At 35.8% G+C, this 14,129-nt stretch overlaps 1 protein-coding gene and 1 long non-coding RNA gene across 2 annotated transcripts; one reads left to right on the forward strand and one right to left on the reverse strand.

The window, feature by feature from the left end:
• Positions 1 to 2,962: 2,962 nt before the first annotated feature.
• Positions 2,963 to 4,016, forward strand: LOC114821813 (uncharacterized). The gene is made up of 2 exons (XR_003769634.2): positions 2,963 to 3,171; positions 3,568 to 4,016. It is a non-coding gene; the product is annotated as an uncharacterized lncRNA (long non-coding RNA).
• Positions 4,017 to 9,672: 5,656 nt separating this feature from the next.
• Positions 9,673 to 13,508, reverse strand: LOC103401098 (CDK5RAP1-like protein). Its single transcript, XM_008339807.4, has 3 exons — positions 13,108 to 13,508; positions 11,622 to 12,685; positions 9,673 to 10,741 (listed from the first exon to the last, which is right to left on the reverse strand). The coding sequence occupies exons 1-3, from the start codon at positions 13,419 to 13,421 to the stop codon at positions 10,227 to 10,229; spliced, it is 1,893 nt and encodes a 630-aa protein (XP_008338029.3). The 5' UTR covers positions 13,422 to 13,508; the 3' UTR covers positions 9,673 to 10,226.
• Between the last annotated feature and the right edge of the window lie 621 nt (positions 13,509 to 14,129).

Raw genomic sequence — 14,129 nt, forward strand, 5'->3', positions numbered from 1 at the left:
GGGCCGGTCCAGAGATTTTTGAGGCCCGGGGCGACGTAAAAAAAAATGCCCTAACTTCATGTAAGAAAATTATTTATTTTCACACATAAGACATCGAAAAAATTATACTTAGAAAAACACTTCAAACTCAATAATTTAGAAACACAGAAAGACTAATTTATTTTGTATTGAGAGAGGGAAACAAAAAAACTGCGGGCTTACAAGTAGATAGATGATGAGTTTTGTTTTCCATTTGAACTTTGAATGTGTTTTTGAATAAATCGTGAGGTGTTTTTTTCTTATTTACTAAACTTGTCAATACTGGACTAAAAAATAATGATGTTTTCGAATCTTTAACTAATATGTATTATTAATGAATGGGTACTAAATTAAACATTTTGATGACACGTCATATAATTTGCAAATTTGGTCTACGTATTATTCTTTGTTGAAGATTAGACTTGAATTAAAACGAATATTTAAAAATAACAACCCACATAGCTACTAGATAGTAACAAAAAATAAATTACCAACCAAACAAAAATTTGTAAAAATTGAAAAGAATAAACATGCACATAGCATTTCGAACTTAGGACCACTTGTTAATTTTAAACAACAAAAATCATTGTTTCCAATTAAACTTTTTGATCCTTTAACCAAATTTTCTAAATTTATACTCTTATAAAAAAAAATTGTAAAAAAAGGAAAGTAAATAAGCACACATGGTGTTTTGAACCCAAGACCTCCTTATTATTTTCAAATGACAAACCACCGCTTCTAGTTAAATTTATTTGTCTTTGAATCAAATTTTATAAATTTATACTCTTATAAAAACATATGTAAATATACCACCCTAATAATTTTGGTGCCCCTAATTTTTTTGGGCCCTGGACGATTGCCCCTCCTGCACTGGGCCTGGGCCGGCCCTGTTCGTGGGTTGCCACGAACTTCATCCTGATAGTTGGCTTCTTCTTACCACTTGTTGGCTATCCTTTCTTTACGGTTGTGCTCAGGACGTTCTTCGAGGTGAGATGCTGCAATTACTCTGGCGATGCTTGGATGTGGACAAGGACTTGGTTGGATCGAGATCGGCGGTGCCTGGTGTAGAACTTTCTTGTGTTTGTGGTCTTTTGTGCGTTTTAGGCTTCAACTTCTGGTTGGCCCTTTGTAATTTGTTTTTTGGGCATGTGTTTTGCTTGTTTATTTGTGTTCTTTGGGTTTGCTTATGTGTATGGTTTAGTTTGTAATAAAAGTGAATAAGCTTTTTTCAAAAAAAAAAAAAAAAACACTTTGGATGTTTATAATTTTGTTTCAATATTTTATCTGAGTTAAGTTGGGAAATCTCTTTACATATTCTAGTTAGAATTCATCCCATAAAGTATAGTAGTCTTTATGTTTTATATGAAAGTAAAGCTATGAGAACTAAATTTGTAAATAAAATTTTATAAACTGAATGATATAGAAGTTAATGGTTTGATTATTACTTAAACGTTGATAAACGTGCTTATTTCTAATGGTAACATATTATTTAATGAGAATTATTATTAGCACTCCAAAAATCTTATTATACATTCCAAACTTTCTATATTTGGAAATAAAAATACACTTGTGAGGAATGTAGAATGAGATTTTTGAAGTGTCAATAACACTTTCCTATTTAATTTGTAAATTTTATCTTCTTAGCATTACCTTTCGCATAAAGTTGATGATTTGATTATTATTTAAACGTTGATAAACGTACTCATTTTTAATGATAAAATATTATTTAATTTGTAAATTTTATTTATAAATTTAATTCTCTGGTGTTGCTACAATACTTCATGATTTTAAGGGCACCTATATATTCGTATCTGATTTGTTTTCTTTAAATATCGCTGATTCATTTGAGATTGTAGGGCAGATATCCCAAAGTTTGATATCATTCGCATTTGGCAATTCATTTTAAAGTTGCCAAACATGTTGACTGGTATGAAATAAATTATGTGAAAGAAAAGAAAAAAAGAGAAGGCAAGGACAAGGGTGATGACAATTGAGTACTGACTACTCAGTGCGGACAGACAGGTGTCTAGTCGATTATACATCAGTAACAATGCTATTATTTTGACCAAAAAAAATTCAACATAAAAAAAGACAATAACAATTAACAATGGTAGTGCGTAAACACGCATTTAGAAAATAAAAAAATTAACAAAAAGTTAAAAAAAAAAAGTTTTTATGAAAAAAGATAAATAAAGGTGCAGTAAATAGTATCGAAAAAATGTAAAAGTGTGATTTTTCGTTAAAAATGAACAATACCAGAAATGTTTCGTTAAAATTACCTAGAAAAAATGGGTCGAATCATCTTCATCAACCTCATGTTTATAGCATGAGAATTGTTAATGGGTTGTTTCTTTCTTTATTTAGAAGTAAGATGTCTTAGCCACTTAATACTATAAATTAGTGGTATTTTTTCAATCGTAAGTGAGAGATTTTAGGTTTAATTCTTTCTAAAGGTAAATTTAAACCTCACTATCGCTACTTTATTGTAAGGCTAAACTCATCCTCTCTTTATTAATGTAGATAATATAATTTTTTTAAATAAAATAAAATATCTTCAATTCGAATTTCAAAAATTAAGAATTTACAATTATTTTATTTATCAGCCCTTTAATGTTGATGTATATCGTTGTATCAAATAAAATATTGTTGTCACACACTCATAAGTTTTAAATGAAATTTAGAACGAGTATTTTCTAATTGCAATTATTGAAATGATAATTTTCAGTATGTTGTTAATGTTTGCTCACAACAATTAAATATGGGTGGTCCTATCCAAACTTATTTTTACTTCTCACAAAACTTTCTTAATTTTCGATTATCAAATCGAATGACTTGAAGAAAATTAATGAATACAAATTAACAAAGATATATGAAAAATAACAAAAAAATGTATGATTAGCGCTTTAAATTTAGGGACATACTAAAAAGTTGGCTGTTTTGAAAATTAAAAAAAAATGATGGCAAAATAAAATGAATGGGGACTAATCTAAAATTTGACGTTTGACGTGAAAAACAAGTTGTCCCAAAGAGCCTCTTTTCTCTCCCTGTGAGAGTTCTTCCCTCTGTTTGAGGGTGCTTCTCACCATATTGTGTGAGTGATTTCCCAATCGTGCTTCCGTTTGGTGCCGCTGATCTTAGTTGCGGTTGGGATCGGTGGGTGGTTTTTTGTATTTTCTTTTTCTTTCTTCTCCCCTTCCATCTGCTGATGGCCTTTCTCATTTTCCTTAGTTTTTTTGCTTTTGTTTTTTCTTTCATCTCCCCTTCCATCTGCTGATGGTTCTTCTCCTTTTCCTCTATGGTTTTTCCCATCCCTCAACCCCCGTGGATATCCCTTTTCATGGCCCTTCCGTGCTTTATTTTTCAACCATGGTTTCTGTAGAGTTCGTGTGTAAAGTTCTGGTGTTGTATCCGGCTCGGGTGTTTCCCACACCATCACGTTCTCCTTGTTGTCTGCCGTTTGCGGCTGTGTTGCTCGAGATTTTCCCAAAGCTTCTTTTCAATGGTTGGCTTCTCTCACGCCGACTATCTCTTGTTGATGGCTATGTGCAGGTGGCGCTGTGGATGTGATGATCGGCGGTGGACAAAGGATTGGATGGCTGGCTGCTTCTCAGATCGACGGTGGATAGCACAATGGATGTTTCTCGGATGTTCGTTTTTGTTTGGTCTTCATTGTTGTTGGGTTTTATGTGTTTTCTTTGTCTTTAAGCCCATTCTTTGTTTGTTTCTAGGAGTAAATTGGGTCTTTGTTTTGTTTGTAAGTGTGTGTTTGTTTTAATAAAAGCTCATCGTTGGCGATCCTTTTGGATCCCACTTTCCAAAAAAAAAAAAAAAATTGAATGAGTGCCAAAAGAATGAGTGGTTTAGGGTTGGCAGCATGTGAATGCAATTAGTGAAAAGATGAGTGTGGGGGTGGTGCACTCTGAAAGGTTAGTGCCACTCATAAGTAAGTCATCACCCCTTTTATTTGCGAAGTAGGATTCTTTTTCCTCATTTTCTCATATCATTTCCTTCCTTCCTCTCACGTATTGTTTTTTGTCTTCTTCTGACTATTAAAAAATTAACACAAAATGTTGATGTGGCTTAACCATAACCATTCAAATAGAAGGGGAGGGAGACTTGGAGGGCAGAAAATCTTACTCCTTTATTTGTTGCTTGTATTATCATGACTAGCCTTCATGCACGTGCGACTTACACGTTTTAAATGTATTTATACGGGTAAATTGACAAAAGGAAAGTCAAATATTTGAAGTAAATGAATAATCTTAGATCATGCTAGAAGAAACCTCTCATAAACTAATTAAAGTAGTTGAATTCACATAATAAAATTGGTCTATATAGAATTTAGGGTTTAGGAATAGAGAAAATAATATTTAATAAGAAATTGATTGAATCACATTATTTCTAACCCATTGTGAGGCTAAGTTAACCCCCTATTTCTTAGTATAGATAATATCGTTTATTAAAACAATCATTTGACAACTAATTTGATCACATTATTATCCGCGTGCGAAAGACATTTTTTTTATTGGCATTACACTTCTCTTAAGATGTTTTGAACGTGATTAAAAATAGAGAAAATAATATTTAATAAACAACTAATTGAATCACATTATTGCTAGTCTATTGTAAGGTTAAACTCACCCTTCTCTACCTTAGTGTAGTGTAGATAATATCATTTGTTACAAAAAAAAAATTGACAACTAATTTAATTACATTATTATCTGTGTGCGAAATATCATTTTTTTATAACCTGTATTACACGTCTCTTAAGATGTTTTAAACGTGTTTAAAAATAGAAAAATTGAATCACATTATTGTTAGCCTATTGTGAGGTACTAATATATTCTATTAAGAGAAGATGGCTTGTCAACTTTTTGCCCCCATTTTTTCTAATTTTGCCCTCACTTTTGAATACACAATGTTGACATAAGGAGGGTAAAATAGTAATTTTGTATATTTTGAACTTTTCCCCCTTTTTTCCTATTTTGCCCTCATTTTTTATACACAATATTTACATAAGAGGGGCAAAATAGTAATTTTATATCGAAATATTTACATAAGATAAAAAATATGCACTTATTAAGAGAAATTGTCCCACCATCATTTTTTTCATACACATAAGTGAAATCATGATGTTTTTTTGGATAACTTGAATGAACTGAAGCGGTTGTGCTTGAGGAGAACGTGGAAGGAGGTGGGCGGTTGTTTACACACACATAGTGTGTGCTCATCTGCTAGTTATTATTTAAAAAAAAAAGAAATATACCAAAAAATTAATTATTAAAAAAACACTGTTAAAATGATGAAAATGCCCCTGCCTTATTTGATGCATTATTTTAGGATGCCTTTGAAGGTTTTTGTCTTGGGGACATTTTTATCCAATTTTTTTTATAGGAAAACTAATGAAAAGGGCTTGAGAACTTTGAGTTTTAACGATAAGGACAAAATAAAGGGTAAAGTGAATAGTACCATGATTGATTTTTTAGTGTAAAAATGTAGTTTTTCGTTAAAGTGAACAGTACCGGGAGCTTTTCATTAAAGTTCCCTTTTTTTATTGAAGCTTGGTGACACCAAATCACTGTTCACCTTTTGTATTCTCTTTATATATAGAAGATTCATGACACTTCGATGTCACCTGTTACCATATTCAATATTGATTATGATCATCATGAACATGTATCACACGATTGGACTAAGTTTCACATAACAGAATTTTTTTTTACAATCAATGCATAATTTTAATAGTTTGTTGTGAATTTAAATAATGTAGAGTCATTGACTGCATGAGAATATTTCTCGAAAGTCTGGATCACATTATTTTCTAACTACTTTCACAAGTGATTGATTTGTACATCATTTACTGTTGGGGGCTTTAGGTCACTGTTCTAAAAATCTCCGCCTAGTGCCGCCTAGGCGCTAGGCAACTGGCTATCGCTCCGATTAATGCCTAGGCGTTTAAAAATTAAGAAAATACGCCTAGACCTGCTAAAGTGCTCGCCTAGAACGCCTAGGCACCCGCCTAACCTACCTAGACTCGCATAGGTCACGACTCACTTAAACAGAAAATAGATAACTTTCATTTTGCATTTTATTTTTTTTTCAATAAATTGTAAGAGACTTGTTGCATACTTAAATGAACACACATTATATCATTGTTCCTTATGTTTTCATTATGTCTCAATACTTCATAATATATATGTCATTTTATTTTGTAGTTTATGATTAAATTATATATATTTTAGTGTTAATCTCAGTTTACTACCCTCAAGTTTCGTGGTTTTCAACATTTGGTATGAAGTTTTTTTTCATCCTAGAGTCATACATATAGTGTTAATTTTGGGACACTTCATACATTTGTTAGTCTGGCTGTTAAGTCTCCTGTTAACTGATGACGTGGTGTCCATGTAGACAATGATTGGACGCCACATGTCATTAAAGGGTCCACGTGGAAATTAAAAATTAAAAAAAAATAATTATTTAAAGAAAAGTATAACAAAAAAAAAAAAAAAAAACCCAAATCCCCTTCGTCTTCCCCATAATCCTCACCCGTGCCCACCATTTTAATTCCCCAGCCACACTTTTGCAATCAACCCTCATCACCATCCACCTTCTAATCCAACCCCATCGCCACCCCCCAGGCTCCCATCCAACCCCTTCCACCCTTCTTTCTTCTACGCCCACCAAACCCTTTATACCCGACCCATCTCCCTCTCCTCCAACCTCTTCACCACCCCTCCATTCTCTCTCCTCCACCCTTTGCAAAAACCCTAACTCCCAAAATCTTTTGAGTTTTCAAAAAAATTGAGCAAACCTAGCATGAAATCCATAATCCCCAAAATCTTTCCGACCCGTTTGAATTAGACTTCAATTTCGTCAAACACATAATGAAAACACAAAAAGACTTCGAATTCGTAGAGCAGCAAAAGCAGGCCACGATGCTGCTGAGGAAATCGAAGTCGAAGTCTTTTTCAAAAGAGAGAAGGGAGGAAATCGGCTTCGAACTCACATACCGAAGAAGTCAAAGTCAAAGGGAGGGAGGGTTCGGCACTGAGCAAAACCCATTGCTCTGCCGTTTATAGTCCTTCTAGCCCCCTCAGATTTTCGAGGAGTTGCTGAGTGCCACCATCTCTTTGTTCTCCCGTCCCGACACCCCATCAACCCACCATCTTTCTTAGGCATTTTCTTAGTAACCAAACAGGGAAGGCGACTCCAGAAAGGGAATGGTGAGGAGTGAAGAGCAGTGACGACCAGTGAAGGTTGGATCGGGGAATGGGCACTGAAAAGGGACATGATGCTCCATTTGTTATCAATTGATGCGAAAGGAAAAGACTGGTGAAGCAGCAGAGGGCAGGACCGAAGCAATGAAGAAGAACAAAGAGACGAAGGGAGAGTTTGGTGCTGAGCAAAATCCATTGCTCTCTAGTCTCGATGTCGGCAATACCAGCCCCTCACCACCACCTCCCAACCCGACCCATCTCCCTCCCCTAGTCCTCCATATATGAACCGGATCCCAACTAAATTCTCGATTCGAATTCCCCATCAACAAACCTTCTTAACCTTCCTTCACCAGCTTTGATGACTGGGACGAAGGCGAGATCGAAGACCCCTCGAGGACCCAACAAGTCCGGTGAACTGCAATTCCAGATTTTTAATTTTCAAAGTTTTTTTGGAATTGATTTTTTCCCTATTTAATTTGACTTTTTTTTTCAAAATTTTTTGGTGGGAAAAAATGTAAGGTACATGGTTGTGGGAAAAAAATTTTGGCCAGGAAATTTTTTTTTGAACCCCTTCTCTTAAAAAAAAAATCCACGTGGCACCCAGTCATTGTCCACATGGGCGCCACGTCACAGTTAATGAGAGACTTAACAGTTTGACTAACGGATGTATGAGACTGTCCCAAAATTTACACTTTAGGTATGACTCTGGGATGAAAAAAACTTGATGTACTAAATGTTGAAAACCATGAAATATGAGGGTAATAAACATAGATTAACCCCATATTTTAAGTATAAGCAAACACTTATTTACACGAAATAGAATAGATTTATTTAAATCCGCCTAGTCTGCCTAAGCCCTGCCTAACCGCCTAGGTGATAGGCCTCAACCCGCCATCCGACTAGCGCCTAGCGTCATTTAGAACCTTGCTTTGGGTCAAAAGGAAGTGTCAGAGTTTAACAGAGATATGAAAGGGCACCACAAGTTAAAAAGTGTAATCGTTTAAGATTTTGCTATTGCAGGAAGCACTTGTGCTATAAGAGCTTTTATTAGAAGCATGTCAACCTTTATAAAAAAAAATCCAAATGCTACTTAGAAAAGAGATTTGGATCCCATCCAAATTCAAGTTGTGAGATCTTAATGATTCTTGTATTCTAACCGTTTATAGTATATCGTGCGGTCAGAAATTATTTTAAATTTATTTATTTAAAATTAACATAAATAGTACCTAACGAAATTGACTGCACGATGTATGATAAACGACCATAATGTGAGGATCCCTAGGATTCCCACAAAGAGTATCTAGAGAGGATCATCATCCTTAGAAAAGCACTTGAGAGCACTTTAACAGATGCCTCTTATAAAATTTTATGATCCCTTTTGTTTGCATAAATCGAGAAAGGCTTTTTAGCCAAAACGGTCCTTAAGATTTGCATAATTCTTCACTTTGGTATATGAGATTTGAAATCAATAGAAGTGATCCCTAGATTGTCCATCATCAATCATTTTGGTTTATCCATGAAAAATCTTCATTAAATAAGAGTAAATGACAAAAAAACCCTTAATTTTTTGTCAAATCATTTTAGCCTATTGTTTGTTAAATTGAGGGTATTTTTGTCATTTTGATCCTCATTTAACATAATTTTTTGGGAAATGACCAAAATGATTGATGATGGACAATCTTAGAGACCACTTCTATTGATTTCAAATCTTAGAGACCAAAGTGAAGGATTATGCAAATCTCAAAGACTATTTTGACTAAAAAACCATCGAGAGAAATGATCTATTATGAATAATGATGCAATGTATAACGGTCCTGCTGAATTCACACATTCATGAAAACAAATGGAAAGCCTATTTGAGAACTTCTTGCCACACGAATGCCGCTACAATGGCATTTATGTTGTAAGTTGGTTTCTATCATATTTGAAGAGATTCAAATTTCATAGAGTAATGCTATTCATGCCATGTTTTTATACCACATTTCTATACCACCTTAGGTGGCATTTGATGTGAACATCCACATCATTTGAAAATTTTTTAAAACCCAAGAAAAGGAATGAGAAAGACTCCTCATATACCATAGTCATCATTTAATTAACTAATTTTTTTCTTAATTATTAGTTTATTAAATAATGAACTAAATTTAAAAATATGATTAATTCAAATGATATGACTGTCCACATCAAATGTCATCTAAGGTGGTATGAAAATGTGACAAAAACATGGTATGAATAACATTACTCAATTTCATAAAAAGAAATTGTTACATTCCATCAACTTTAACCCAATTGAAATAATGGTTATTCAACTAAAAACTCATGATGATTGATCCTTAACTCTATAAAACGTGCAACTATAGTCATTTTCTTCAATTCCGTTAAAACTTTCATTAAAATGAGTTACGTGCCATGCACATGAGGTTGAATTGTGAGCAAATATAGAAAATTAAATGAGAAAAATTGTAGCAATGATCCCTCAACTTTAACTCAATTGTAGCAATGATCATTCCAACATAACTCATTTTAACAGAATTCTGAAAGAGTTAACAAAAAGGACCATACTTGCATGTTTTAATGAGTTAAGGGACCTATGATCATGAATTTTTAATCGAAATACCATTGCCCCAATTTAGTTAAAGTTGAAGGACCATTGCTACAATTTTCTCAATTTCATAAATACCAAAATGCATGTATTTTCATCAGATCGTTGTATCAACGAAAACATGCATCAATGCAAACAGTTGCACAGCACCCTAAACCTTCTTGAAGTTTGAGGTTTTCACTTGTCAGCGAGAATGTCGAAGCCATACTCTCAAAGAGGGAGACGAAACGCCAATTTGAAACCGATCCTTGTTTTACCAGCATCCACAAATTCTCAACTCTCACACAAGAAGCAGCTCCAAGGTCACCATCGACAAAACATGAATGAACTAATCCGTAGGGATATGCTGTGTAAAAAAGTAAACCTGGGACATCCATAAAAAGCTCGGTTCAACTTCTACTTCCACAGGCGGCAACGACTTCTTCATCCACATTGTTGTAAAACAAGCTCAATTTACTTATTGCAACAGCCTCTCCAAATAGTGATGCTCTTGTAGATTTCAATATACGAACTTCAACGTAATCCCCCACTACGGGATTCCTTTCCTCATTTGAATCAGCATCTCGATGTGCTAACGGCACGTTAGCAAAAGAAACTCTATGACCTCTATCACTTTTGCCCATGAGTTCTGTATCTGGAGCTCTCTTATTAGGTCCTTCTACTAAGACAAGCTGGGTAGTTCCCACCTGTGAGTCGTAACACTGACCTGTGCTCTTACGGAAAGCCTCGATAAGTTCAGTCAGCCTCCTCTGCTTCACATCCTCTGGAACATCATCATCGTAGTTTCTATTTGCATGGGTTTTCTCCCTCATGCTATATGCAAACATGTAAGCCATGTCGTAACCAACAGCCTTTACAAGACTAAGTGTGTCTTCATGGTCCTCCTCTGTTTCCCCACAAAACCCTGTAACAAGAGACATACATGTTAGACGGGGAAACAATGCATATGCTGAAAGAAAAATGAGATATTGCAGCTTACAATCATCTGGTAACCATAAGAACATGCATAAAAACAATCTTGGGCAAAGAAGGCATGCTAGTGAATAAAGGTCGTACCCAGTGCACAAGGCTCCAGCTTTACGCAGGGTCTGGGAGAGGCATGCTAGTGAATACATGTGGAAAATTAACAAGAAACAACAATTCTGCTTTTAAGTTCAGCTTTATAAAATCTAGATAAAAAACTGAAAGTCTATAATAAAATTATGTAAGGACATTGAAAAAAAGTGAGAATACGATGCAATTCCCGAGTTAGACAGTAACCATTTTACAAAAAAGGCAAGTAGCATAATCTTGAGAAAACTAGAAAACAATCCACATGAAAATAGGACAAACGTAATAACAGGTTTGCCAGTAGGATTCCCCAAATCTGGATACAAGAAGTGGCCGAGAACTCTGAAATTTAGTTTAAACAAACATGAACCCACAGTTAAACATCAAAAGGGAAAGAAAAAGGCATGCACAAGTCCAAGCTGAGCCTGAAGGATCAATTAACTGATCTCATGTGCTGGTAGCGTCCAAAGTAAAAAATCGAAGTTGGTCATAAAATTCCGATATCTCATAACAACCTTTAAAGAAAGAAACTAGATGTTGCAAGTAAAGCCCTCCTTTCAAGAACTCACTTCTATTACCTTGTAAAAGATTTCCACTGGGCACCACAAATCACACATACAGAAATATAGTAGACAAAGGAAACAGAAGCTGAAAGTTTCTTCTCACCGAAAGTTGATTGCAAGTTTAGTAAGCAAGATTACCAAAATATATAAAACATTGATAAGAACATTTACCACATATGAAATCACTGCTGATGCCCACATCTGGAATAATTCTCCGTATCTTCTGCACAAGATCTAAGTATGCCTCGCGGGTATAGCCACGACGCATCCTTTCTAGCACTGTGCTACTCCCAGTTTGTGCAGGCAAATGAATACTTTTACATATATTAGGTCTGTCTCGCATTAAATACAGCAACTCATCAGGGAAATCTTTAGGGTGTGGGGATGTGTATCGGAATCTCATCTCTGGATATTCTGTGGACAGTCGATCCAAGAGATCAGCAAAACGCGAACCAACTTTTTTCACCTTGCACATGCTGGAAAAGCCTTCGCTGTATCTCCAATTATTTCCGGTTTCCACTTCTTTTTCATTCTCAGAGGCATCATTGTAGCTGTTTACATTCTGTCCTAGCAGTGTTACCTCTTTCACGCCTTCTTCCCAAAGCTCTCCCACCTCCCTCACAATAGATTCCACAGGACGTGAGCGCTCTCTGCCTCTTGTGAAAGGAACAACGCAAAATGAGCACATATTGTTGCAACCCCTCATAACAGAAACAAAAGCAGTAATTGAATTTTTGGAGATTCGAACTGGACTAATATCAGCATAAGTCTCTTCCAGCGAAAGAAGAGTATTGATTCCTTTTTGACCATAGTCTACATCTTCTAATAATCTCGGCAAGTCTCTGTACGCATCAGGCCCACAAACCACATCAACCATTTTGTCTGAATCAAGTATCTTGTCCTTTAACCTCTCCGCCATACATCCCAAAACTACAACTTTTGGAGGACATTTGGACTGCGACCTCCCTATTTTAACATTGTCCTTCCATTCCCTCTTAAGAAACCAAAAATAATTAAGCCGATGCCACACCTTCTGTTCTGCATTGTCCCTGATAGCGCAGGTGTTAATAAAAATAACCTCTGCTTTCTCAGGAACATCAACGACTTCACTATACCCAGCATTCTTCATAATAGACAGAACGATCTCCATGTCATTAATATTCATTTGACACCCATAAGTCTCGTGATAGATACGACCTATTGGAGCAACTTCAGTAGCAGTCTCATTCACATTCCTATACATAAAAATAAAAAAATATAAAAAAATAAACATAAAAACAAAAGCTGAGCATGAGATACAGTGTGCACGACATATAATTCGGGTGCAAGAACGTCGAAAGACATTGATCAACTTTCCTCTATGAACTATCCGGACAATTTCTCCTACAAACATGGCAAAACACCACAGTAACATTTTGGACCAAATGCACTAGCATTGCTCACATAAAAATTTCAACTTGAACTTGTATCTCCTATAACTCCACAGCCAGCTAATTTTGGATGTTTAAAAAAGCTGCTTTTGTGCAGCAGATTGTACATCAAAGATCATTACTTTAAGCCTTTCTAAGACAACCCAATTCGAATCATTGCATAAATTCCTCAAAAACTAACAAAAGCATTGAAAGCCACTGTGTGTGGGCGTGAACTGTGGACTCACTGAGGCTGGGCTTCAGCACCGGCGAGAGCAGCTTGAGCGACGAAGTGGCGGAGGCTGGGGCTACCGGACTGGCCGGAGAGAGAAGCGTTGGTGCTGAAATTCGAGAAGCTTCTGGAGATACTGCGGCCAAGACTCCTCCTTTGCGGCTGAGGCGGCAGCTGCTGGCGGTGGTGGTAGCATTGGAAACTGGACTTCTCCGGTCCCCAATTGAGGAACCTCAGAGTGAAGCGGCACGGCCTCTGGAGCTTGAGACGCAGAGCGCAGTGGGGCTGGTTCAGGATCGAGGACAGGGGTGACGACAACGACGACGCCATAGGTGAGATTGTATTCGCGCTCCTCGGTTTTTATGCGTCAGAGAGAGTTGGATAGGGGTTACGAATACTGTCAGGAACCCGGTGATAGTGTCAGAGACGACATGTCGTTTCAATTGGCCGGCCCAATAAGGTTTCTCACTTTTGTTATTTGGGAGAATGTCATAAATGGCACCTGCACTTTCAGTTTTTGTGCAATTACCATATGAACTAAAATCTTTTTTACAATTAAACATTCAAACTGATAAACTTGATAGGCCAGGTAGGTCCACCATCAACATTATTGATATTGTTTTAAATTAACTACCTATTAGTAAGAGGTGTATAACCGTAGTTTGTCACCATTTGTCCTATTTTTTAAAAAGAACAAAACCACCTATTAATAAGTGTTGGGTTTATAAAAAAAAAATGTCTCAGTGATACTAGGGGTGGAAACTCCCATATATTAATTGGATATTATTTCGTTGTATGACCGATGTGTGATCCAATTATTATCCAACCCAAACTTCATATTTTGTTACATTTTGGCATCCAAACTGCTCGATCACCTGATCCATTGTGCCACACGTGACACGAAACTTAACTTTTTGCAAGAAAGGAACGCGACCCGCTATATGTAAGACTTTCCTTATGTTATGGTCTTTGTTTTTCACTTAAGAGTAATGTTAGGCGACTAAACTTGTAGATAAAATTTTATAAATTAAATAACAT

This window comes from Malus domestica, chromosome 15, assembly GCF_042453785.1.
Source record: "Malus domestica chromosome 15, GDT2T_hap1".
Classification (NCBI taxonomy): domain Eukaryota; kingdom Viridiplantae; phylum Streptophyta; class Magnoliopsida; order Rosales; family Rosaceae; genus Malus; species Malus domestica.